Here is a 24,052-nt window from a genome sequence, read left to right as displayed (position 1 = left end):
CGATAATTATCGTACAAATACGATAATTTTGTGCCTAAGTTTCACTTTTACCGTGGTTTCATAAAACCACACAACATTTTTTTTATTAATAGAGGATAAGGACCATAGAAATCTAAATAACAAGGCAATTAGAAGTGGTAAGCGCGCGTGACATTGTCGCCGCTCAGGTGGTTACCATGCCACAAGTCTGTTCGTCGCTTGGTGGTCGCTTGTTCAGTTGTTCCTGACACGTGCGTGAGTAAACATGGTGTGTTACAGCATTTCCCAGTGCGGAAATTCTTCCATAAATTGTAATTATACTAATAAAGGAATAAAATTTCACCGGTAAGTATTTTTGTTTATAAATATTGCCGTTTTTCCTTAAAATTATAGAATATTTACAAGTATTACGAGTGTCACCATAGTAATCGAAATAACAATGAATGACACAGTCGACCATTCTTATTATCACGTTTAACACAAATTTCAACCTTATTTCTATGAGTTTATGTTCAAAGTTATATCTATTGAAAATTGACAACCTCTGTTGTAGAAAAGCCGAATTTTTGCGTATTGGAGCAAAAATAAACAAAACGTCTCATATACTTAGGGATGTTATTCTAAAATAAACCGTAAATTCGTGCGTTAGGATACATATTAAAAAGCTTAATTTAATATTTAAGTTAGTTTTCACTAAAATCAAGCTGTCCAATAAAAGGCATAGTTTACTTGTGTGTACTGTTTAGCTATCGGTTTAAATGTGTTGATTTTGGCGACAGCGGTTTTCATACGAATTATGACATTATAGCACTTCTATTTGGTCTTGTTATTTAGATTTCTATGATAAGGACATTTCGTTTCAGGTTGTTACAAAAAAAAATTGTAATAATCACATGAAACGTAAAATTTTTACTTCAAAGTAAGAAATTCATAGGATCATCAGTAGAAACTTAGAAACATTAAGAACGAATAGAATAACATATCTCTAGAGTGATAACAAATATTTATTTCGTTTGCATACAACTTATTAATTTATTACGTTATTACTCCTTATTTTTTTATTTCGGTCCTAGTCCACCATCAGCGCCGCCGCCCACGCCAGCTCCAAAACCAAAAGAGCCTGCAACAATATTTCGAACAAATAAATTCTTATATCTGCAATTTTTGAAAAAATAAATAAATGAATCATGTTGTTGGATCGTATCGTCTGCTTTGGAAAAGTAACAAAGGTCCAGACATTCACACAATATTTCATGATTTTCATTGACGTAGGTAGTTAATATTATCCGAAGCAAAACTCTGCCTTAGCGTCTAGTAGGCAGAGTTTATTAATAAGCGTATAGAACAGACTTTGAACATTATTGCCACGTGATACGGTGCCATTTTGAATGAATGCTTTATTACTACGCCGTTCGGAAATTCTTTGACGACCTTTTAATCGGCGATTGGGACTTTTTTTATACACCGTTAACTACGTTTTCAAGTGTTACTGACGATGAAACTAAGATTCCAAGTTTCTATTCGAATACCTACATAAACTTTCATTACCTACATTCGCAATTCTAATTTGTCGTAAGTACAGTTTCATTTTAACTGAGAATCGACTCAACCTTTTTGAAATTCTGTACCTTTTATTTCACCATCGCTACCAGCAGCGTTATCACCACCTTCACCACCAACGCCGAAACCACCACTGGCACCAAAATCGGCGTTCATACCGGCGTTAGCTTCTGTATTAAATTATAATTGGTTTATTATAGGGAAATACAAAAGATTTGTATACCTATCGCATTTACGCAAGCTTGTGACTTCAAAGTTTTAAACGATATATGTAATATTTTACCTAAAGGATAAAGTGCGAGACTTGTCTCGTAGTTATGTAGGTACTACGTATCAACAATTTTTTTTTCTACAAAAAATTTATGAGCCTTCTTCGTTTGAAGTTCATAAGCTGAGTTCATAAGTAAAAAAAGTGAAGTCCCATGTCCCCAAGTGGGGTAAGGGGCAGATGCATTATACATCTGTTTCACTGATCGATTTTCTTTAGGGACAAGTAGGTGATCAGCCTTCTGTGTCCTACCAGACCGAGACATTTTTTTTTCTTCGTCTCCACCGGGAATCGAACCCAGGACCCCTCGGTGCTACGCACACGCGTCAACCACTGTACCAAGGAGGCGGTCGAGTTCATAAGTAAGTAACTATTAAATATAATGTAAGTAGATACTTACGGCTTTCAGCGCCACCTCCGGATTCCTGCATGGACTGTAAAGAAAATAAAAAGAACTTATCAGTTGTTTAAAATTACATAATAATTTTATTCGTATTTTGATAATCATTTCTTTATAAATTACTTATAAATAACACTTACGTTTCCTATGAGTGTTATAGCTACAAAAAGAGTTAAACAATATTTATACATTTTATATGAAGAGATACTGATGCAGTTTTTATTAGAAAAAATTTAACACACTAAATTAATCATCATGCGATGTGAACTTTTATATGAATATTTCATCGATAATTTTATTTCAGGTTTGATGTACCTAGTTATGTTGATTATAATCTTTAAATCACGCTTCAATTATATTTTATTATTATGTGTCATTGTTGGTCTAGAATTTAGCACGAATGATGGTACAATTTAGATTTTATCAACGTTTATATTCATATATTTTTAATAGGTTTTCGCCTGTGTATGAAAAGGAAATTCCTATAGGAATGAGACGTTGCACGGCCGTATGAAGGTAGCTTAAATGCTTTAGGCTTATCAGGCTGTAGGTTCTCCTTTCCTTACTTCCTTCACGGCTTCAGACACAAAAATGGAACCATAAAATCGAAAGAAAGAAAGACAAACAATTATAACACACACTTTCATATTTTTTATATTAGTCAGCATGTACATATTAATGAAATACCTAATTTATTTACTGCCTAATAATGCCTAGCAAATGAGACTAGCGAAATTGACTACGTTTTTAATACTTTATGTGGTTACCTTTATTTCAAGAAGAATTTCCGTAAAATGAACTGTTTTATTGACAAACTGTCAAAGCAGTGACATTGAGTTTGACAGTCGTGATATCACTTCGGCCCGTGTAATAGTGGCTAAAATTTTGAAGACTATATTAATTCCTAATTTTTGAATTAGAAATGTATGGTAGCGAAACGAGACTAAATAGGTAATCGAAAAATGGACGAGAACGATTTCTTCAGGCAAACGGTCCAGCATTTAGCGAGATGTCTCTCTTGTTTAAACCCAACACCTTGGGAAAAGGTAAGGTTGCAAAATGTATTTTGTAATCTTGTTTACTATTTAGTGATGAAGTGAATATCAATGTGAACTTATAATAGTCTTAATTAATTGACAATTAGTGTGTCTGGCTCATGGAGTATACTGAACCTTTAGTTTTCTGTTTTGTTTTATAAAATATGACCTCATCTAGTGACATAAGCTTTATATTTATCGTAAATGTCGCAAAAAATATTTCAATGTTATTGTGTTTATAAAATTAGTATATATTCATTTACTTGTATATGCTTTGAAATTGAAATACTCTGAACTTATTCTTCTCTATTATAAATAAAATATAACTTTGGAAACACACAATTGTATCATACAATAAAATTAACAGGCACTATAATAGGATAGTAATCACTTCAGTAAAATGTGAGATCTTATAGAATTTCACTCATATAAAGAAGAAAAAAGGTACTGCCTGTTTTGATGTGATATATAAATAAATTATTTAACTACCTATTATATATAATTGTTTGAGGAAAGTGAACTTTAATAAATAACAATCCAATTGTATTAAAATCAAACTGTTAATTAATGCTTTAGGAGATTTATTCTTGGTGAACTTTGTGCGGTCCTCATAGCTTTTTGTTAGTAAATAATTTAAAATGTTATAATAATTATTTTGATGCATTTATTTATCAGCAGAGATAATATTTATTTGATTTATTGAAATAACACAACTAATAAAAAAATTCAAGCCCGGGGATTTTTAATTAAGACCAGATTAAATAATTCAACAAAGTCTTTAAAAAGTTTCAGTTAAAACCTTATTTACTTGACTTGACCTTTTGAATCACTCAGATGAATCAGATAAGATGTTAGATTACTCAACCTACAAACTTTAGAAATATTTTATTTTTACCCAACTATGACAAAGCACAAATTTCAAATATGTAAACACGGAACACCTAACATAAATTCACATAACTCCAAAATATTTTAAATAAATATAAAGTTTAAAAACTGTCACTCAACTGGTAAAACATGCTCTAAAATGTACAAAACAAGAAAATAGTCTCCGCTGATAGAGATTTGTTTGAAGAAAACCCATTTATTAATTATTCACCATATTTTTCAACAGATAATTTATTCTAATCAAATATAATAATTATTAAATATTTGTAGGTGAACACACTGTTCATGCTATGTCCGCAAGTAAGTTCGCCGTTCGTGGTGACGCCACGCAGCCAAGAAGCCAGCATAGCTCTTGGACTGTACTTCCTGCAGAGTGGCTTGCAGCATCAGGAGAAACTCTTGCCGTATTTCCTGAAGGTGTTGAAATGTCTCTCGAACGCTCAGTTTCAGGAGCCTATGACGAGAGTTAAATGTGGCGACCGTGAGTATCTTGTTTCTGTATGCTTTATTAATTATATATATTACTAGCGGCCCGCCCCGGCTTCGCCCGTGGTACATATGAAAAATAGATGTTGGCCGATTCTCAGACTTACCCGATATGCACAGAAAATTTCATGAGAATCGGTCCACCCGTTTCGGAGGAGTATGCAGACTAACATTGTGACACGAGAATTTTATATATAAGATGTAATGATGCATATACTGATTAGAACGTACAATAATAGTATTAAAGCAGAAGTAAATCGTAAGAAATATCAAATAGAATTGTAGGTCTGCTCAATTAATTCCTCACAATTTATGAGATCGTAATTTTGTAGTCATTAATTTGATAAGTGCTAAGCTTCATTCTATTAAATTTGTATTTATTATTTTATTAATAAAAAATAAAAATAATACAATAAACTGAATTATTCTAATGTCACTTAGTAGTAGAATATACATGTAATTGCCTTGTTATGATAAGAATCTTGTAATTAGCGTGTTGCAAACATATAATTATACACTAATAGTAGTGGAGTAGTAGTGTGATTAAATCTGACATACATTGAAGTAAATAAATGTTACAATGACATTCATGGCTATTAAATATTAATATCTACAACTACCCATATATTTTTTATTCATCTGAATGAATGACCAGGATGAATGGATCCTAAGGATAAGTAAAGTGTGCTAATACCTGCTTAAACAAATGTAAAATCTTCTTCTTCTAATAGATTATTGCAACTTTTTATTAATCCTCTACAAAATAAGTAATTGTTTCAGGTATTCCTATGTCAGAGAAATTTAGCTTCTGTCTAAATACCCTGCTCTCTGATGTCGCTACGAAGAACCCTTCGTTGCGCGAAGAAATCACCACAGCTCAAATTGAGCTCATGTCAAATCTCACAAAGATAGTAATCACGTGTTTCGAAAGTAAAGACTACAGTAAAACAGTATCAAAGCTTCAACTCTGTAAAAGTACAATACCTATATTGATAGGATTGTCGAGGTCTATGGGCAGATACGCGACAGTTGAACCTTCCCTATTATGTCGATTATTTCCTCAGCCAAGTAGCCCAGTAAGAACGAAAGAACCGGAACCGAATTTCGAATACGCCACGCTGGATAAAAAGAGGCGTTTCAACCAATTCAGACCTATAATACCCCGTTCTTTATCGGGGAATTTGAACCCAAATTTCGAGAGCATTGTTGAAAATGGCAGCGACACAGTTGACAGTGGTTGCGGTACATTGAAACGAAGCTCGTTCCAGAGTTACCACTCCGTACCTTACGATCCGACCACGTATTTCTTTCACAAGTTCGGATCTAGTTTTAACCAGTTTCCGTACATGCGGTTTCCGGAATCCCCTGAAAAGAGGATAAGCGTTCCGTTTTATGTAACGTACTTACAGTCGATATTGTCGTTGGCTAAAAAATTATTGACGAGAGAGCTATTAGCGTTTTTGGACGAAGAAGCAGAAGATATTCATGCATCTGGACAAATACAAGTGAGTATATCTTAACATTGAAAAATAATTTTAAAATAAATAAATTCTTATATCTCACTTCTGATGTTTAAATTATTTTCTTCTTGCAGGTATTTCCGTATAGATCGTTTTCAGAAACACTTAATTTAGTTATGGTGACATTATTACGTGATATTCTCCAGAATCAAAAAGATTTACCCGGTCCATTTACTAAGGATGTACAGGTATATAAATATCTACAATAATCTATACATATAATAAACTATGCTATAAATATACAGACATACAATTTAATAAACATTAAGATGATAGAATATTCTTAAATTGTAATGTTACGTGCAATATTGTTTTTATAAATTTCCACGTCACACATACATCCATTTTTACCGACCTAAAAAAGATTAGGACAGTAAAGGCTATTGCTATCATATGTAAAAATCTATTTCTCCTATATATGTAAGCTGTTTTTGATAGATAATAGTAACAGTATGTATTGTAATTAAATTAATTATTGTCTTAGCGACCTTCAGTGTCTCACACGAATGTTAAGCTATTAACAGCGTGACATAAATTGTTTTATTTTGTTTTTTATGAATGGCGTAATGTAAAAAGACTTAAATTCTAATTATAAATATTAAATAGTTAGGAAATATTATTAACAAATGTCTCTTGTCCATCGTTAAAGCATTTATTAATCCTTGTAATCGACCATCACAAGGGAATCAAAAATTCATTTCGTAAAATTTTACATAATAATTACCTACATAATGTATATGAATGGCTTTAATACTAAAATATTCGAAACATTTTAAATATCATTTTTGATAATGCACTTTATTTTATTATAACTTCATCCTTATTTTTGGTTATGATACTATGGATATAAATTCAATGTATATTTCAGGAATTCGTAAAATGCCTATTCCTCAGTGGTCAAACAGAGTTACAGAGTCGACACCATGATGCCTCTGAGAAGGAAGATAGGGAAACCAACTTTGCTACAGTGAATAAGTTTAAAGTTAACGTTATGGCTAACTCGGCGTGCGTTGATTTATTGGTTTGGGCTATTGGTGATGAAACAGGTAAATATTGAACTATTATGCTATAGTAGAAAGATAAAATATGTTATGCAATATTCTAGAGTTAGTAATTTAATTTGTCTCTTACTACGATATAAACCAATATTCTAAAGTTTGTCTTTTTGTGTGTTATATTATATAAATATACAGTGAAAGCTTTTTTGTAAGAGACTAATTTTTGATTGGTTTTATTATGTATTTCAATGAAACAAACATTTATTCTATTTTATCGTCATGTTCAATTTTTATTATTTATATCTGACTTCCTGTACTGAGTCAGTGTAGTCTATATTCTTTAACTAAGTACTTGATGATTATTTAGCACCAGATAATATAAATTTTATATTATACCAACCATAGAGGATGTCTATGATATTAAGTAATCAAAATATTGCAATGCTATCTCTTTCTAACACTAAATTTCATTGGGAGAAAATCAACAAAGGCTAACATATTTATTTTATCCATACACAGTGGATGAAGACTATGATGTTCCAGCTCTAATAAATGCTCTCACGATATTAATAGGTACAATTGTGTGAGGGTTTCCCCATTTGACTAATAACAGCCCCCTTCCATGATGTCTTAGCAATATTATTTCCAGTGTGGAAAAGTGACAGCGCTATATAAGTCGTCTAGCGCCATCCCTTTCCCACACTGGAAATAATACTGCTATATGACATCATGGTAAACCTGTTTGGCCATTGATCTGTTTTATACACAATTTAAAAAGCTGTGTATTGTGTTAGTAGAGGGTAGTTGGATATTTTCTGTTTTTACACTGGATTTAACTCATTCATTCATTGATGAGACACAAACTTGTCTAAATAACTAACTATAATTAATGTCCTATGTCCTTACCATTCATCACATTTATAATATTAGATTAAAAGAGATTTTGACTGTTAGTTTTTATCCAAACATGAACATTCTTAATGTGGATTATATGCAGAGCTTCAAAATAAATGGATTGAATGTGGAAATAGTGCGTATAACGTAATACTTTTATAGGAATCTCCGAGAGGGCATTATTTTTTTAGCGAACGACGTGAACAGCTTCTCTGCAGGTGATACAGCGCGTAAAATATCTATGAAGACAAACTTATATTTTACTTCTGAGATGGGGTTTTAATATATTTACATTCGTTCTGTTAAATTATAATATGTTCAAAGCAGATTTGTTTTAAGGAGACGCGTGTGTAGTGTCAGAAGGAAGCGAAACATTTGAACATGTATAAATTATGTAAATAAATTTTGGTGATTGATATGTACCATCTAGCCAAATTTATAAAACATTGATGCATTTAGATTAATAATTTAATATTTTTTTTAGGAGCCGATTCATTATGTGGTCGATTGACAGAGAAAATCAATTCAAATCATAATCACAAGTTGATATTAGCGCATATGCCTTTGCTTATGGTTTGTCTGGAGGTATGTAAGCTTTATTGAATTGGTTTTTGTAACAATGTACTCTAATAATCAAAATAATATTGTTATAACTGTACTTATTGATCAATTATTTTATAAAAATGTAAAGCGTCATTAGAATGCATATGTGCAAATAACTGAATACAAATTAGTATTTTGTTTAGTAATATTTAATTTCTCAAAATGTGTCATTTCAAGTATACACATTTTATATGACACTAGATGGCGTTGTAAAAAACCTAGGAAAAAACATCGTACATTTTTCAGGGTCTCGGAAAATTAGCAACAAAATTTCCAACAATAGCAAACACATCTATTTACTGCTTGCGTGACTTTTTAGTCACTCCATCGCCGATATTATTCAAACTGCACAAGTTGGAACTTGAGAGGTCTGGTAAAGACCATATAAAGGCTACATGTAAGTTTATGTTTAATTCGCTAGTTATTGTTTAAAATTTAATATAAAGTAAGATTAATTCTGAAATAGGCTTATATTGATTTAATTAAAAATTTAAACTCAATTTAGATTAGCCCCATACCTAGTCATATTGTTTGTCTTACCTCTTCAACTTTACATTCAAGAGATATTCATCTTTAAAGAATTGAATATTTCTTGCAAACGGAACATAACATTTCTGAACACACACACACATCTTTACAACTACATGCATTTGCTTTAACAATTAATTGAACAATTGGCATCTTTTCAAGTATTTCCACAACTTACATAATTCTATAACATATTTTTCAATTCCCAGTAAACAAAGAAGTACCAGGAGTAACGGATACAGGAGCCCCAGTGAAGTCCACACCGTTCGAGAAGCTTCGAGACGCGGCAATAGAGAACCTCTGTGTTGCTCTAGATGCAGCATTGTCTGTGGACCCTTATTGTGTTCCTGCTCTTGTGGGCTCTGTTAGCAATAGACTGTTTACTGCGGAGACTAGCGATAGGTAAGGTTAATTACCTTTTTAGGGAATTTTATGCTATTTGGGGGTAGTTATAATAGGGTTTAAGTGTTAGTTTAGTTAGTTGGAGAAACTTTCAAGACGCGGCAATAGAGAATCTCTGTGTAGCTCTAGATGCAGCATTGTCTGTGTACCCTTATTGTGTGCCTGCTTTAATTGGTTCTGTTAGCAATAGACTGTTTACTGCGGAGACTAGCGATAGGTAAGATACTTTAGGCAGTTTAAGGGTATTTGGGGAAGTCCTAATTAAGTTTTAATAGGCTGCTATTGACACGCAGCGATAGACAACATGTTTTTGGTCGAAAAATTTACTGGTTAAACCGCTACATATATACCAAAAAAATGAAAAATAAATGTAAAACATTTTGCTGAGTTTTCGATGTAATACATGTAGGCTTTAAACTTAAAAAAAAGTTTTTTAACAAATCGATTTCGGTAGAAATCCAAGATAATGTAAATTGATTTTCCTTTGGTGCAATGCAAAGATATAATTGATTGCTAGTAATTTAAATGTAATAATGTTAGAAACTAGTAAATAATTCAAAGCTATGGTTCCGTTTCAGTGAGTCCTCGTTAATAAGTACAAATATCGTAATAATGTTGGGACACGTCGCGGTTGCGTTGAAAGATACACCAAAGACTACGGACACCATTTTGCAATTCTTTCAACAGAGGTGAGTGAAATTTTATATTAAACAATGTCCGCGATTTCGTTAAAGATGTTAAATTGGATTGTTTGAGTAAATTTTTATATTTTTGCACAAATTGCAACTCTTAATTGTTCTCTGTATGATGCTATAAATTCTTCTATACCAAGTTTATTTTGTTAATCAAAACTTTTTTATAACATATAATGGATGAAAATGATTTTATCAGCTTCGTTGAAAAGATGTTGTTCAAATTCCCCATATGTAATATGATAAATAGAGAAAATTCATAATTTTGTTTAATACCATTTGAATGAATTCTTTTACACTAAACAATTTCAGAACCGTACAGATTTTATACAGATATGTAATAACATATCTGTATAAAATAATTTTTTGTATCCCCGCAAACGACAATATTCTAAATAAGCTTTTTTTTTAATAAATTGTTGATTTACAAATTTTATTTCTAGGTTATGTCGTTCACCATCCTCCCTAGACACACTAATAGTAGACCAACTAGGGTGTATGGCCCTAGCGAGCCCAGAAGGACCAGCGCACGACGAGATCATGAGAATGTTCACAGTCATCACAGTGGAAGCGGCCAGCGCTGCGTATCAGCATACTGATGATAGGAAACAGTATCGGTGAGTTTGTAGTGAACAATAAATGTTTTTTATTAGCCTAATTATAGGTTTCTGTGTGCTTGAAATATCAAATATATGCCCTTTAAAATATAGATACCTGTTATGATTAGGATTAATTATGGCATGAGTGCTTGCTACATTATACAGATTATATCTATAATTTTAATTATGAATTTGGACGGTTTAATTTTCATATTAAAGTTGTTAAAAATATGTTGCTACAATTGATTACATAAATTGAAACAAGACGTTTTTAATAAATATTAGGAAAATGATATTGAGAAATGGTATTTGTTACTGTTATTTTAATATGATTATTTTAATTCTACTTTTATTTAATTATCATCAAAAGAGTAAAAAAATTATACTATATCATCCATTTCCACTTTACAGTCACGTATCCGGCGCAGTACTAAACGCGCTCGCGAACATAGCGGCGAACGTTCGCGGCACGAATGCAAGGCACGAGCTGCTCATCCGCCTGCTCGAGCTGTTCGTGCAGCTGGGGCTGGGGGGGGAGCGGGCTACAGATAGATCGCCGGCACCTGTGCTCAAGGCTTCCGGCAGTGCTGGCAACTTGGGCGTGCTTATACCTGTTATAGCGGTGAGTTTCATACCCAAGGGTAAGAAAGAAGTGTAAAGAAATTTGTCCCTTATGGAGTCAAAAGGGTATTTTGTGGAGTCAAAAAAGGTAATAGAATGGTAAGAAAACTTTAGAAAGAAGACTGGATAAAATCCCCTTTTATGGAGCCAAAAAAAGGTTAGTGAATACGCTGTAATATGTGCTTATTAATGGTCAACGTGCATGGTATGAATGCAAGGCACGAACGAGTGGTGGCTCATTTTGTAACAAGAAGAGTCTTCAGAAAGAGTTGGAAAGAAGAATGGAAAATATACTCTTTTTTAGAGTCAAAAAAGGTAAGTGAATGTGAAGGAATATTTATTTCTTGTTGGAATGTGTTCGTGGCCAGCTAGATCAGGAAAGTCTACTGGAAGATCCAAAGAGATAAGAGGAAAATCGCCTTTGGGACTACTGTGTCTAACCAACCGTTTTGTTCTTGTTGCTGTTCGTTTCGTTTCGTTCAAACGAATCATCGTTTTCATTCGACGGTCAACTTGGAACATTTGTTTTATATTACTTCACAAATATTTAAAATAAGATATTTGAAATGAACATTCGTTCATGTTTAAAAATGTTTCTGTTACAGGTTCTCGTAAAAAAATTGCCTCCAATAAAAAATCCCAAACCACGGTTGCACAAGCTCTTTAAAGACTTTTGGTTATATTGCGTCGTAATGGGCTTCACAGCCGCTGAATCAGGTGAATATAATTCCATTGTTTTATATTAGTTTCATTCTCCCTAATTTGAGTCGCTCGAATTTGAACTCTATTCCAATTACAATTAGTATTAAAGCACTATCCATTTTAAAGTATATACACATGACCTGTGCTCTATTATATTACTGTTTTCATAGTTTCTTTATTACCAAGGCGGATGATGCGTGATTGTAGTTGTGCGTTTGAATAAATAGTATAGAATATAGATAAAAGATCTGGTTTTCTCAATCCGCCGAACAAATTTGTAAGTTTCGTATTGTGTGAAAGATATATTATTATCTTTTTAATAACGTCTTGAGTGATTTAGTTAAGGAGTTATTAGTTTAGAAAGACAGAGAGCTGTCGAATAAGAGTGAGTCTGATGGTAAAGAAAGAAAATGAGTTCATAATAAGAGTATATTTAAAAATCCATATATTAAAGGTTTATTAGAGGTTGATATAATTGTTACCAAAAATATTAAACTTGTACGTGAATTTGCGTCTTGTACGCACAATTACGCACATTTCACCCGCCTCTGTGACATGTTCGATTTATATTTAAACTTTAATATGTCTCTTCTTCTATGGCCAATCCTGTAGCCATGCGAAAGCGTGAGTAACGATGCTTATAGAGTTTTAGATTTTATGTCGTTTGGTTTGATGTGTTGTGGTGACTTGGAGTTTTGCTATATATAATTTGTTTCTAGAAAATTTCCTTTATTTAAATTGACACACCCAAACAAATAACAGGGAATATACCTTATTTGATTTACAGTCGTTTTACAGCTAAAATTGAAGAATTAGAAACTTGTACATTTCAAAAAAAAATATATCAAAAATATTTTTTCTCGCTTTCAATGACGTAGCTAAATTCTAAAATAGTTATTAGTTTTCAATATCACAAAAAATCAAGCTAGAGGACGCTTGCATAGCAAAACTTACAAGTCATGGCATTAAACAACAAGTTTACATTGAAATGTGTGAAATACAACGTCCCGTCCAAGTAGTGAGTGTTTTATTTACGAGTGGTTTTTGTCCTTTCTACTTTAGAATGCCTTGTTAGCTCCTTTTTTGTTTGTAGGTAAAATTGTGCTTGTATTTGAGTGACGTTTACAATGTCCGCAAGTATATATTGGTCCAATTTAATTGGCGGTTTTTTTGTATATAGTATCGGCTTCAGTGTACAGAGCAAGATATTATTTCTAATGTTTTGTTTTCGACGACTAATTACGTTTTATTATTTTTAAACAATGGAACAATAAATGATTTTACACGTGATTTATTAAAACACTTAAAATTTTAGTATAATTCAATTTATTTACTGCTGAACATCCAGTAAAGGATTTGGCTAGGTGACGTCATATTTATTTGCCATATACGTTATTATGTATATTATTTCGCATTTTATCAAATCATTAGGCATTCAGCCTTTTGCTTACGTTTTTAGTTAATTGAAAATTAAATACATGGATAAGTTAAATGACATAAATCACGTGTTAAATTCAATAAAATTTCGAGTAATAACACATCATAAACAAATCTCCAGGACTATGGCCTCAAGAATGGTACGCAGGGGTAAAGGAAATAGCAGTAAAATCGCCATACCTCGTATCTCAGACGTCTTTACGTTCTGAAATGAGAACTTATCAATATACTTCAGCGGTTAGGAACGATTCGGTGTCGATAAACGAACTGCAAGAGTTGAAAACCCAGATTCTGAACCTGTTAGACCATCAACCTGATGTCACGGTGATCGTGAATAAGTTGACGTTTGCGCCATGTATGTATCTACTGAGCGTGTATTGGCTGGAGTCGTTGAGGTATAAAACTTGAATATTTTGTATCTTCTATAGTAATTATTTCATGAGGTAATTTCATTTAAGACCTTATTCTAAATGCCCTATATTTTTTATTAAGTTAATGCCTTGTTTTTTTATAAGAGTTGTCCATAGTTAAAGTATTTGAATGTCACGATAGTTGGGAGCCTGGTATTTTTGATAACCTTTACAAATAAATAATTTTTAGAGTTGCAAATTCACCAGAGCCAAGTTTGCAGCCGATTATTGAGTATTTGAGTGACACAGCGCTGCAAAAAGATAAAAGCAGTATGTGGCAGTGTGTTGCAAGGTAAGTTATTTTCATATAAATTCTTTTAGAATTATTATTCCAGAGAATTATATTCAATCACTCAATGCTTAACAAATGTTGATGGCCCATTGAAAAGTTACATTTGGGGTTGCATTTTTTAGAGGACGCAATTTTATTTTTTTGATGTGTAGGGGTGGTCAGTGTGAAGCTATCACCAAGTTTGTGGGGTCGCCACCCTTGTCCCACGGCCGCCATCTTGAAAATAGCGGTTGATATGGTTTTTACGATATATCTCTTAAACTATTTATTTGATAAAAAAAATTTGTTTACATTATTTGTTGCAAATTAAATAAATAATATAAGTATACTGTATAGTTCAGAGTACTGAAAATTAGTACCCACTTCGGAGCGCTGTAAAACCTTAGCTATTTAATTAATAAAAAAATGTTGTACATAAAAGTTGTTCCTCGAAAAACAATCTACAAAAATGGTCCGATATCATTTCTTCGTAAAATGATAAAAAAAAGTTTTATTGAAAAATATAAATGGCTCTAATTTCTGAACATTTTCGCTTATAACTTAAAAATTTATAGTTCTACGACTAAAAGTTACTTCACCAAAGTTGTAGAGAATTGAATTTGCAACAAATAATGTTAACGATATTTTTTATCAGTTTTCAACCGCTATTTTCAAGATGGCGGCCGTGGGACAAGGGTGGCGACCCCACAAACTTGGTTTTAGCTTCACACTGACCCCCCCTACACATCAAAAAAACAAAATTGCGTCCTCTAAAAAATGCAAGGTTAGGGCTAAAAAATGTAACATTTCAATGGATCATGAGCCAAATACATATATGTAAATACAATACTATATTTTATATTAAAACACCTATTTTAAAGTGAAGAACCACGACTTGGAAAAAACTTGATATAAAATAAAATAAAAAGAGCCAACATGTTAAAATATATCACGTAATTTCCAAATGTTTCGTTTTTAATCTTAATATCATCAAAATTTTTACAGCGTGGGCGACAAAGTATTCCAGAAGTTTCTAGATGTAATGTCAGCGAAAGTAAAGGACGAATCCAGGGAGCGGGAATTAGAACTACACGCACAGTTTTTGCTCGTGAATTTCAACCATATTCACAAGCAAATAAGGCGGGTAGCTGATAAATGGTTGGCGGGGCTGGTTGATAGGTTCCCGCATTTGTTGTGGAATTGTCGGGTATGCAAAAGTTGAATAAATAGGTTTACAATACCACGAGTATAAAATATGAATGCTTCACACTGAGCTCATTTCCTTACGAAAATATTTATTTTATTACTTAGGGAATTTATACAGGCTACTTATGCTGCAGTTCTGAAATAAATTTATTTTAGAAGCTAGATATGAATTCTTTATATTTTTGTTAGAAAATCCGTCTGCTTGTAGCGTTAATATTTTTAAGTTCAGGTAAGTAATAATGTTTTAATTGAAAATTTCTCTTAAAATTTGAGTATGTTTCTAGGTATTATGGTCCATGTTGGATATATTACAAGTACTAAGCTTCAGCTTAGAACTGGACCCAAATCAAGAGACTCCGCTTTTGAAAGTACCAGATACAGACTTTACCTTGCAACTACAAGACACATTAGAAGGAAGAGAGGTAATCTATATTTACTGTTTTAGGATTCACAAATACAAGCAATTATTCTCAATATTGGTATCCTATAAATCTGTTTATTTGTACTTTTATATCCAGCAGATAGATAAAAATGACCTAGCTAGACTAGCTCACTTTTTTTATTTAACATTAGCCTTACTGTTTCTGAATGTTTTTCATTTTTTGAATTGAACTCAATTGTTTAAAGAAACCTTTGTTAGTTTCCATTTATGTATTTGTTAATCGAGGTTCTAAAAAAAGTAATTTTATATTATTTAAATACAGTGTATTGTAAAAGACTTCGCGGATCGCTGTGAAGGTATAGTCAAAGAGGCAATGAAATGGGCGCCGCAGTCGACCAGATCGCACCTTCAGGAATATTTGAATCAGGTAAATACTTTGATATTCTAACTCCTGCTTTATTTTCAATTTTCATCTAAAAATATAATAAATGTTTTATCTCTTAAGAAAATAAAAATAAATGAGACTTGTAAAAGTAAGCGTTTACATTTGACCGCCATCTCATTATAGTCCTAATCAATTATTAAAAAATTATTTCTGCGACAGTAAAAGAAATTTCAAATAATAGTAATCGACAACTCTTTCAACTCGTACCAATTCTTTAAAAAAAGAGTGCAAATTTAATCATTTTATATGTGTATTTTATCCAGGTTCCAAACTCAACGCTCTGGCATCACTGCGGTCTAGCTCTCGCCATTGGAGCGTTATTAGGAGCCCCAGGTCTAAACAGAATGTCTACGCCATTGCCTCGAGCGGCGTTGGATAAACGGCCGCCGTGTGTGACGCAAGATTCGGCGGCGTTATTGGCGGTCGTGTCGCAGAGGAGTCGATATGTTGGAGAGGTGAGGAAAAAACATTTATTTAACAACCCAAAATAAATATTTACAAACTAGATTTACGCCCGCGGCTTCGCCCGCGTTTTCAAAGGGAAACCCGAATAGTTCCCGTTCCCGTGAGATTTCCGGGATAAAACCTATCCTATGTGTTAATCCAAGTTACCCTCTATATGTGTGCTAAATTTCATTGTAATCCATTCAGTAGTTTTTACGTGAAAGATTAACAAACATCCATACATCCATACTTACAAACTTTCGTCTTTATAATAGTAGTAGGATAGTCCAAGTAAACACCATCAAATGAAATCAATAACTAAACAGAAACTTAAAGGTGGATCATGTGACTGATCTTTTTCATGTCGGAAATCTTATATCGCAGAAAATAAATCTTTACAGTATTCCTATACGTATGAAAGAAATATACAGCAAAAACTATGTACTTATACACAATCTTTTTATTTCATTCTACATATTTAATGTTGTAGATTTTCTCATTATTGATTTAAGTTGTATCAATTCATATACACAAAATGTGTAATTAGAATAATTATATTAATTTCTGAAAGAACCATAATAATTATTGCATATTTTTTTTACAGATCGCAGGATCAGTGACCGCTGAAGGCGGTGGTGAAGCAGCTCTATGGCGAGTCGGCAGCCGCTTACACACAGCGCTTAAAGAAGCTTGCGCCAGCGGCAGTGAGACAGCGCACCGTACAGCACTGTGGCGCTGTACAGCGCTGCTTGTGCACGCTAGAACATTCTCCATCAGCACTAATTACGTGTCGGCTACAGCGCGCGCTCTGCTGCATAGCGTTGGTGAGTGGAATTTGAATTTGGAACAATGAAAGAAGGTGTTCTCGACAGTTGTTTGTTTGCGAAAAAGAGACAGGAGGATTGTGTTAGTTAGTACGAGTAAAATAGCGGATCATAATATCTCTATTACATAGCAATGGTGAGCACACAGAACAATAAAAACAAATAGAAGTGCAATAATGTCATAATTAGTATGAAAACCAGTGTCGCCAAACCCACACATTTAAACCGATAGTTATACAGTACACTACAAGTAAACTATGCCTTTGATTGGACAGCTTAATTTGAGTGAAAACTGACTTAGGTTATAAATTCAGCATTTCAATATGTACCCTAACGCACCATGTTACGGTTTATTTTAGTATAACATCTCTAGGTATATTAGCTGTTTTGTTTCTCATTGCACAGAAATTCCAAATTCGAAAACATTCAGCTACTCCACAACAGAGGGCGTTAGTTTTCGATAGATATAACTTTGAACCTCAACACATAGAGATAAGGTTGAAATTTGTGTCACTCAACATTAATGACATTAACTTGATATTTATCTGATGCTATGCCCTGAGGGATGTCAGCCTTGTTATCGATATCGAGATATCGATAATTCACAAATAAATATTTTTTTTTTCTTTCTATTATACGAGTATAGTATAATGTGTCACATTTTGGAGTATGTTTATTACTACTAAGTACGTCTTTTTATATTATTATTATTAAATAAAAAACGGAATAGAATAGTATTAATCTATATTTACAAAATACAAACAGAAAATATGCATTATTTTAAATCTTGGAACTGCCGTAGGTTTGCTGTATCGGTGGCCTTTGTTAGACTGCTTAGTGCTGTTCGGCATTCATTTAACTCGTCACGTTGCATTTATCAATTTCTCTTTTAAATTAGCCTCTTTGGGAAATCTGTAAATAAATTGGACAAATGAAAGCTAAGGAAAAATAAAATAAAATTTAATATTTATAATGTTTGTCTTTTCTAAAGTATCGATACTGTCGATATGCGCCACAAGCATCACTAGAGCGACATTCGTTTGTTTATTGCAATAATATTCCAGAAATTCTTGTTTGCTGTTCAATCTATAATAGTACTAATTTCTTACGGATTAAGGTTCATTTTGACTAGATATTTGTATACAATTTTGACAAATTACAAGCGAAGTTATAACATAAAATATTATATGTAAAATAAATAAAAATAAGACTTACCGATGGTATGAAATGCCTCCATTGCTGATATTATTTCGTCTGCTATCATTTTTGCACTCTTATACCGAACAACACGTCCTAATTAATTAATAAATACTGAAAAAAGGTTTGACAGCTGACAACCGACTCGAATATTTTTCTGCGCACAACTGAGAGCAAGTTAGGTGATCTAAACTTATTATTGACACGTGGGCCACGCCCACATCACACTTCTATCTACTTTACTGTTCTGTGGGTGAGCATAATTAAAATTTATAATAATAACCGTAAATGCATTGAAGTTGGTTTAAGTTATTATTAATGGTTTTATTTCAAGGTTAATACATTAGTCCTATATTATTTTTTTATTTATAATAAATAAGTTATGAACTTAACTTTATGCAATATATTCAACTTTCAATAAATATCTTTGTCCCCAGCCTGGTCACAAGTGGACATATTCACGGAAGACGCAGTGACGTCAGCAGTGGAATGCTGGCAATGGCTGACGACATCTCGACCAGATTTGGAACTGAGATTATTGCAAGAAGTGTTCGCAGCTTGGCAGACAACTGTAGATAGGAAGATGGGTTTGTTCGCTAAACAAGCGGATGAAATCAGCCCATTGGCTGCGTATGAAGGTACGTTATTACGTAATAACTTACTTACATAACTTACCGGTACCTACTAGGGAAGCGCGTACCATCTTAGACCGCATCTTAGCTTTCCATCAGGCGAGATTGTGGTCCAGCGCTTCCCTATCTAGAGTAAACTTTTGTATGAAATACGTTCAGTGCCTAGTCAGTAGTTAAGGATACCTTTTATATCTATGAGAAATTTTCTAATGGCAAAATTATAGGTACTGAAATTTTTGTATTTACATTTTTTTTACATTACCTCAATGTGCAAAAGGTAAATAACCGGGGTTTCGTTTTTGAGTTTTGATTTTTACAAAAAAGATTTGTATTGCCATTCTGTAGTGAACAACGTATCTATAAAGATAAAAACATCTACAATAAAACGTGTGTTAAAAATTCACACGTTTTATTGAAAAGCCTTCAATAGGATTCATTTTCGCATATCATCATAATCTTAACAACAATTCGCATTATTTCAACATACTAAGTTTTATCCTTATTGTTAACAGGTGCAAAATTAGAACCCCGTCCACCCTTCGTAGCGCCGCATGCTGTATGGGTTCGATATTTATGCGAAGTTGCTGAAACAGCCAAATATAATAGTTTGGAAAAGGTTGAAATGCTGGCTAGTCTTTTACACAGGTACGTAGATATTTAAGTAGTTACTGGGCATTTGTATATATCCCTATATCCCTAACCTATATGATGGTTTATTACTATATTTTATAATATAGTGTCGTAACACGTACGTGTACATTACAGAAAAAAATGTTCACGAAGAATATACGCTTGACTTTGATAGGTAATATTGATAGGTATTATTTTTATTTTCTTTGAAAATGAGTGTATTATAAATGAAATATATTTTCAGGAGTTTACCTATAACTGTAGGTGATGTGAGAGATCATATAAACAGACACGTAGACGCTGTTGGAGTGCGTTTTAAGTAAGTATTTACGTTTATATATTTAAGTTTATTATAGCAATTTGGTTTAACTGCAAAAAAAGGGACAAAACAGTATTTTGAAAGCACTTATTTTAACCGAACACAATTGATTTAGAGCGTAACATATTGACATCGTTGGATATTTATTCGCGGTTTTTTCTTTTTTAATAGTTTTTCTTTCAATTTAATTTCCACAGATTGCTATCCTGCGGTCTATCCCTGCTCCAAGGGGACATATTACCCCGTTCTCTAGCTCGTAACATACTCCGCGAACGAGTATATTCTGTTTGCTTAGACTACTTCTGCAGAGGCTTACAGTGCCCGGCCAAAGGTGCGGGGGCTTTAAGAGAGGATATTATATCCTTGATTAAGTTCTGGCAACTAATGCACTCGGATAAGAAGTACTTGAAGAGCAGCGATATTGGAGGTCAGTTTTGTTGTGAGCAAAACGGAAAGACGGCTAAAATATAGTTATATAACTTTGGGAGTATGAATTATGAGGGTTATGGTAGTTTATCCGATGGAATGCCAGATCAGTCTATAGTACAACAGTGTTTTAAGAAAGATATTGTTTTTGTAGATGAAATACTAAATAGGCAATAAGATAATAATAATAATTTATTAAAATGCTTATATTTAGTTCTATCGATAATAAAAATGTTACAAACAGGGATATAGGTACAATTACATCCTTTAATCACTCTTTATTCACATAACATAACAAGTTATGAAACTAAAATTCAGGTAGTAAATAAGAAGGTCTTTCACTTATTACTAGAGCGCAGAGACCCAAAGTGAGTCTTGGCCTCCGGCAATAAGAACCTCCATTTTGATTATCCTGCGCCATTTCTTGCCAGAAGGTCTTTCTTACCTTTTAAAAATTTTTCAGCGGACTTTGAACTCATGCACGGTCCAAACAGTCAACAGAGTTTGTACACATCAAACTCGCCGACGGACAATAGATCGTCTGTGAATAGCAGCGATATCGGCAATAGACAGACTACTGGCTGGATTAATACGGTAAGTTTAGTTTATATAGATTTTATTATTATGTCTTTTTGTGTGCCATTATTTTTTCTGAGATTTGTTAGATAATACATAACATTTTTTGACGAGCGATACAATAGGCTTGACTGGATCGAAATAAGAATTTAATTTAAATGAATTTTTCATACAATGCTGCTCTACATTTTCATAGGCAATTGAGTTTAGTTGTTTATAGTATGTTAATCGTCATTTACCATAGATTTGATGGTATAACCTAGTCAAAAAGGCACATGCCACTATGATATAAAAATGAATAAGTGCATATGTTATGTTTATTAATTATTATTATATTTAAAGTGAAACTTTTATTAAATCGTCTCAAACTTTTTAGTCTGTGTAGCGCATGTCGCGTGACGGTCGAACCGTACGATAATTATCGTACAAATACGATAATTTTGTGCCTAAGTTTCACTTTTACCGTGGCTTCATAAAACCACACAACATTTTTTAATAGATATTAAAAAACGGCTCGATAATGTTTAAAATACTTCAATTACAGTTCACTTCATTATTTTCTTCAAACTTGTGTATTTTTTAGGTACCAATGTCAACAACTACATTAAGTAGTGGAGCGGGCAGTATCGCCGGCAAGCGATCGAACAGAAGTGTGAAACCTCCAACGAAGACTCAAGATCCTTTCGTCAAAGATTATGTGAAAAAGAGAAACCTTATTCTGGAGTTGATGGTGAGCTGTTTGTTATATTAACTGTTGTTTTTTATGCTCTGTTATTAATTTATCTAATTTAAGGTTGTTGTTTTTTATGCTCTGTTATTAATTTATCTAATTTAAGGTTTATATTTTACTAGCTGCTCCGCGCGGTTTCACCCCCGTGGCTCCACTCCTGTTGGTCGTAGCGTGATGTTATATAGCCTATAACCTTCCTCGATAAATGGGCTATCTAACACCGAAAGAATTTTTCAAATCGGACCAGAAGTTCCCGAGATTAGCGCGTTCAAACAAACAATCTCTTCAGCTTTATAATATTAGTATAGATGTATAGGACACGGGTTTACTACTGGTTCTAATTGCATATTATTATAGTTAATCTCATGTGGATGTCGAATGGTGATGGTTTGATTATTTATGTTAAAATTAATCTTGTTCTCAAAGTCCATGTCATATAATATGCCATTTTACAAGCGAGATGGGCATATGGTGCGGCAAAAATGGCTGATTTAAAAAGTTAAATTTTAAATTCGAACACCACTAATATTTAGTAATTTAAATACTTTCAGGCAGTAGAAATCGAGTTCCTAGTCACGTGGCACAATCCCCACGGAAGGCCAGAGCAAGCGGTGCCGGGTGAAGACAATATAGCGACGTGGCGGTCGAAACCTAACACGGAAAGAACGTGGCGGGATTATACCAAACTAGCTTGGGATATCAGCCCGACGTTGGCTGTGTTTTTGCCTGAAAGGTAAATAAAGGAAACTTTGAAATTAGTTTTATTTATCACATTTTGCACTGAAAAATAAAAGCAATATATAATGTTGTCTTTGATTTGTGTACCACAGACAAAAAATAGTTCGCCTTGAATTCTAATAAACTAAATTTTGATAATCAAATAAGTAATAACATTTTATACTGCCTTATAATATGTGAAAAACAAAAGAAGTAAAAAAAAATGCACAACTTTTTTTCAAATTTTTGAGGCCCATCTTAAATAGTTGTATTAAATAAATTATCGTTTCCAGACTTAAAAACGAAGGTATAGTAGCGGAGATCAAGCGGAAGGTGCAATCACATCCAACGGCCGTCTGTCACGTACCACAAGCACTCAAATACCTAGTCACTACAGAAACTCTACTTAATGATGCACATGAGGTAATTATTTTTTAGATTAATAATATTTTTTTTTAGAGTTGTAGGATATAACTATTTGCAAGATTCTTATATACAGCATTTCAATGCTGTATATAAGAATCTTGCAGATAGTTGTCGACTTCAGTCGACGTAATTAATAACATTAAATAGTACAAGTACAGAAATAGCCTATGAATAAAATAATATTTTAAATGTACTAATACGACCTAATATATCTCCATAAACCAAAAAGTGATATTCTCAAGTCCCTCTAGTAATCGTTTCAGTTCAACACGTAAGCGGTTACAACTGACTGTAATGGTGACGATGGCGCTACGCAAATTTGTAGACATTACCGCTGTAGGCACGATCGAGTGATGAGCCTTGCTTTAGCAGTGTTATCGTCAAATCTGGGGGTGCCACAGGGATAGTACTTTGGTCCTTTGCTATTCATAATTTATATCAACGACGTTTGTGATTATAACGCATATTTTGACCCTGATCTGTTTTCTAACGATTTACAAGTTAACAGAACTGTTGAACATTTAACAGATTTCACACACACTTTAATTATAAGAAAGTTTTAATTTTTTTTTAACTTGGCATTTATATTTTTTCTTTTGTACAGCTAGTGCACATGGTAACATGGGCGCGCGTGAGCCCCGTGGAGGCGCTGTCGTACTTCAGCCGGCAGTACCCGCCGCACCCGCTGTCCGCGCAGGCGGCGGTCAGCACGCTCACCTCGTACCCGTCCTCCGCCGTGCTGCTGTACATACCGCAGCTGGTGCAGGCGCTGCGACACGACACGGTGAGTGTGCGCAGTGCAC

At 33.2% G+C, this 24,052-nt stretch overlaps 1 protein-coding gene and 2 long non-coding RNA genes across 5 annotated transcripts in view; 1 reads left to right on the top strand and 2 right to left on the bottom strand.

Annotated features, from left to right (window-relative positions):
* Positions 1-1,029: 1,029 nt before the first annotated feature.
* On the bottom strand, positions 1,030-3,115 carry LOC149898999 (uncharacterized). 3 transcript variants are annotated; one of them, XR_016457945.1, is made up of 4 exons: positions 2,975-3,115; positions 2,208-2,241; positions 1,608-1,709; positions 1,030-1,099 (listed from the first exon to the last, which is right to left on the bottom strand). It is a non-coding gene; the product is annotated as an uncharacterized LOC149898999 (long non-coding RNA). The 3 variants fall into 3 exon arrangements; XR_016457946.1 differs by lacking the exon at positions 2,975-3,115 and adding an exon at positions 2,895-2,938; XR_016457944.1 differs by lacking the exon at positions 2,975-3,115 and adding an exon at positions 2,348-2,450.
* The window catches only part of Pi4KIIIalpha (phosphatidylinositol 4-kinase III alpha), a 30,317-nt gene continuing 9,314 nt past the window's right edge, over positions 3,050-24,052 (top strand). The window contains exons 1-28 of the mRNA XM_090114103.1: positions 3,050-3,253; positions 4,403-4,613; positions 5,399-6,123; positions 6,213-6,326; positions 7,007-7,184; positions 8,515-8,615; positions 8,880-9,030; positions 9,371-9,563; positions 10,142-10,252; positions 10,699-10,872; positions 11,266-11,476; positions 12,081-12,192; positions 13,736-14,009; positions 14,215-14,316; positions 15,301-15,502; positions 15,786-15,923; positions 16,206-16,310; positions 16,592-16,783; positions 17,377-17,596; positions 19,231-19,431; positions 19,938-20,070; positions 20,300-20,374; positions 20,572-20,801; positions 21,264-21,394; positions 21,960-22,106; positions 22,658-22,839; positions 23,117-23,246; positions 23,854-24,033. Of these exons, the coding sequence (XP_089970229.1) occupies positions 3,170-3,253; positions 4,403-4,613; positions 5,399-6,123; positions 6,213-6,326; positions 7,007-7,184; positions 8,515-8,615; positions 8,880-9,030; positions 9,371-9,563; positions 10,142-10,252; positions 10,699-10,872; positions 11,266-11,476; positions 12,081-12,192; positions 13,736-14,009; positions 14,215-14,316; positions 15,301-15,502; positions 15,786-15,923; positions 16,206-16,310; positions 16,592-16,783; positions 17,377-17,596; positions 19,231-19,431; positions 19,938-20,070; positions 20,300-20,374; positions 20,572-20,801; positions 21,264-21,394; positions 21,960-22,106; positions 22,658-22,839; positions 23,117-23,246; positions 23,854-24,033 (5,007 nt within the window). The 5' untranslated portion in view covers positions 3,050-3,169. The remainder of the gene's footprint in view (positions 3,254-4,402; positions 4,614-5,398; positions 6,124-6,212; positions 6,327-7,006; positions 7,185-8,514; positions 8,616-8,879; positions 9,031-9,370; positions 9,564-10,141; positions 10,253-10,698; positions 10,873-11,265; positions 11,477-12,080; positions 12,193-13,735; positions 14,010-14,214; positions 14,317-15,300; positions 15,503-15,785; positions 15,924-16,205; positions 16,311-16,591; positions 16,784-17,376; positions 17,597-19,230; positions 19,432-19,937; positions 20,071-20,299; positions 20,375-20,571; positions 20,802-21,263; positions 21,395-21,959; positions 22,107-22,657; positions 22,840-23,116; positions 23,247-23,853; positions 24,034-24,052) is intronic.
* On the bottom strand, positions 18,324-18,901 carry LOC149898998 (uncharacterized). Its single transcript, XR_016457981.1, has 2 exons — positions 18,812-18,901; positions 18,324-18,508 (listed from the first exon to the last, which is right to left on the bottom strand). It is a non-coding gene; the product is annotated as an uncharacterized LOC149898998 (long non-coding RNA).

Source organism: Colias eurytheme, chromosome 21, assembly GCF_061535395.1.
Source record: "Colias eurytheme isolate Ceu_HAF_F1 chromosome 21, ilColEury1 Martin Lab GWU primary, whole genome shotgun sequence".
NCBI lineage: Eukaryota > Metazoa > Arthropoda > Insecta > Lepidoptera > Pieridae > Colias > Colias eurytheme.
This window is presented reverse-complemented; position numbering and strand designations above follow the sequence as displayed.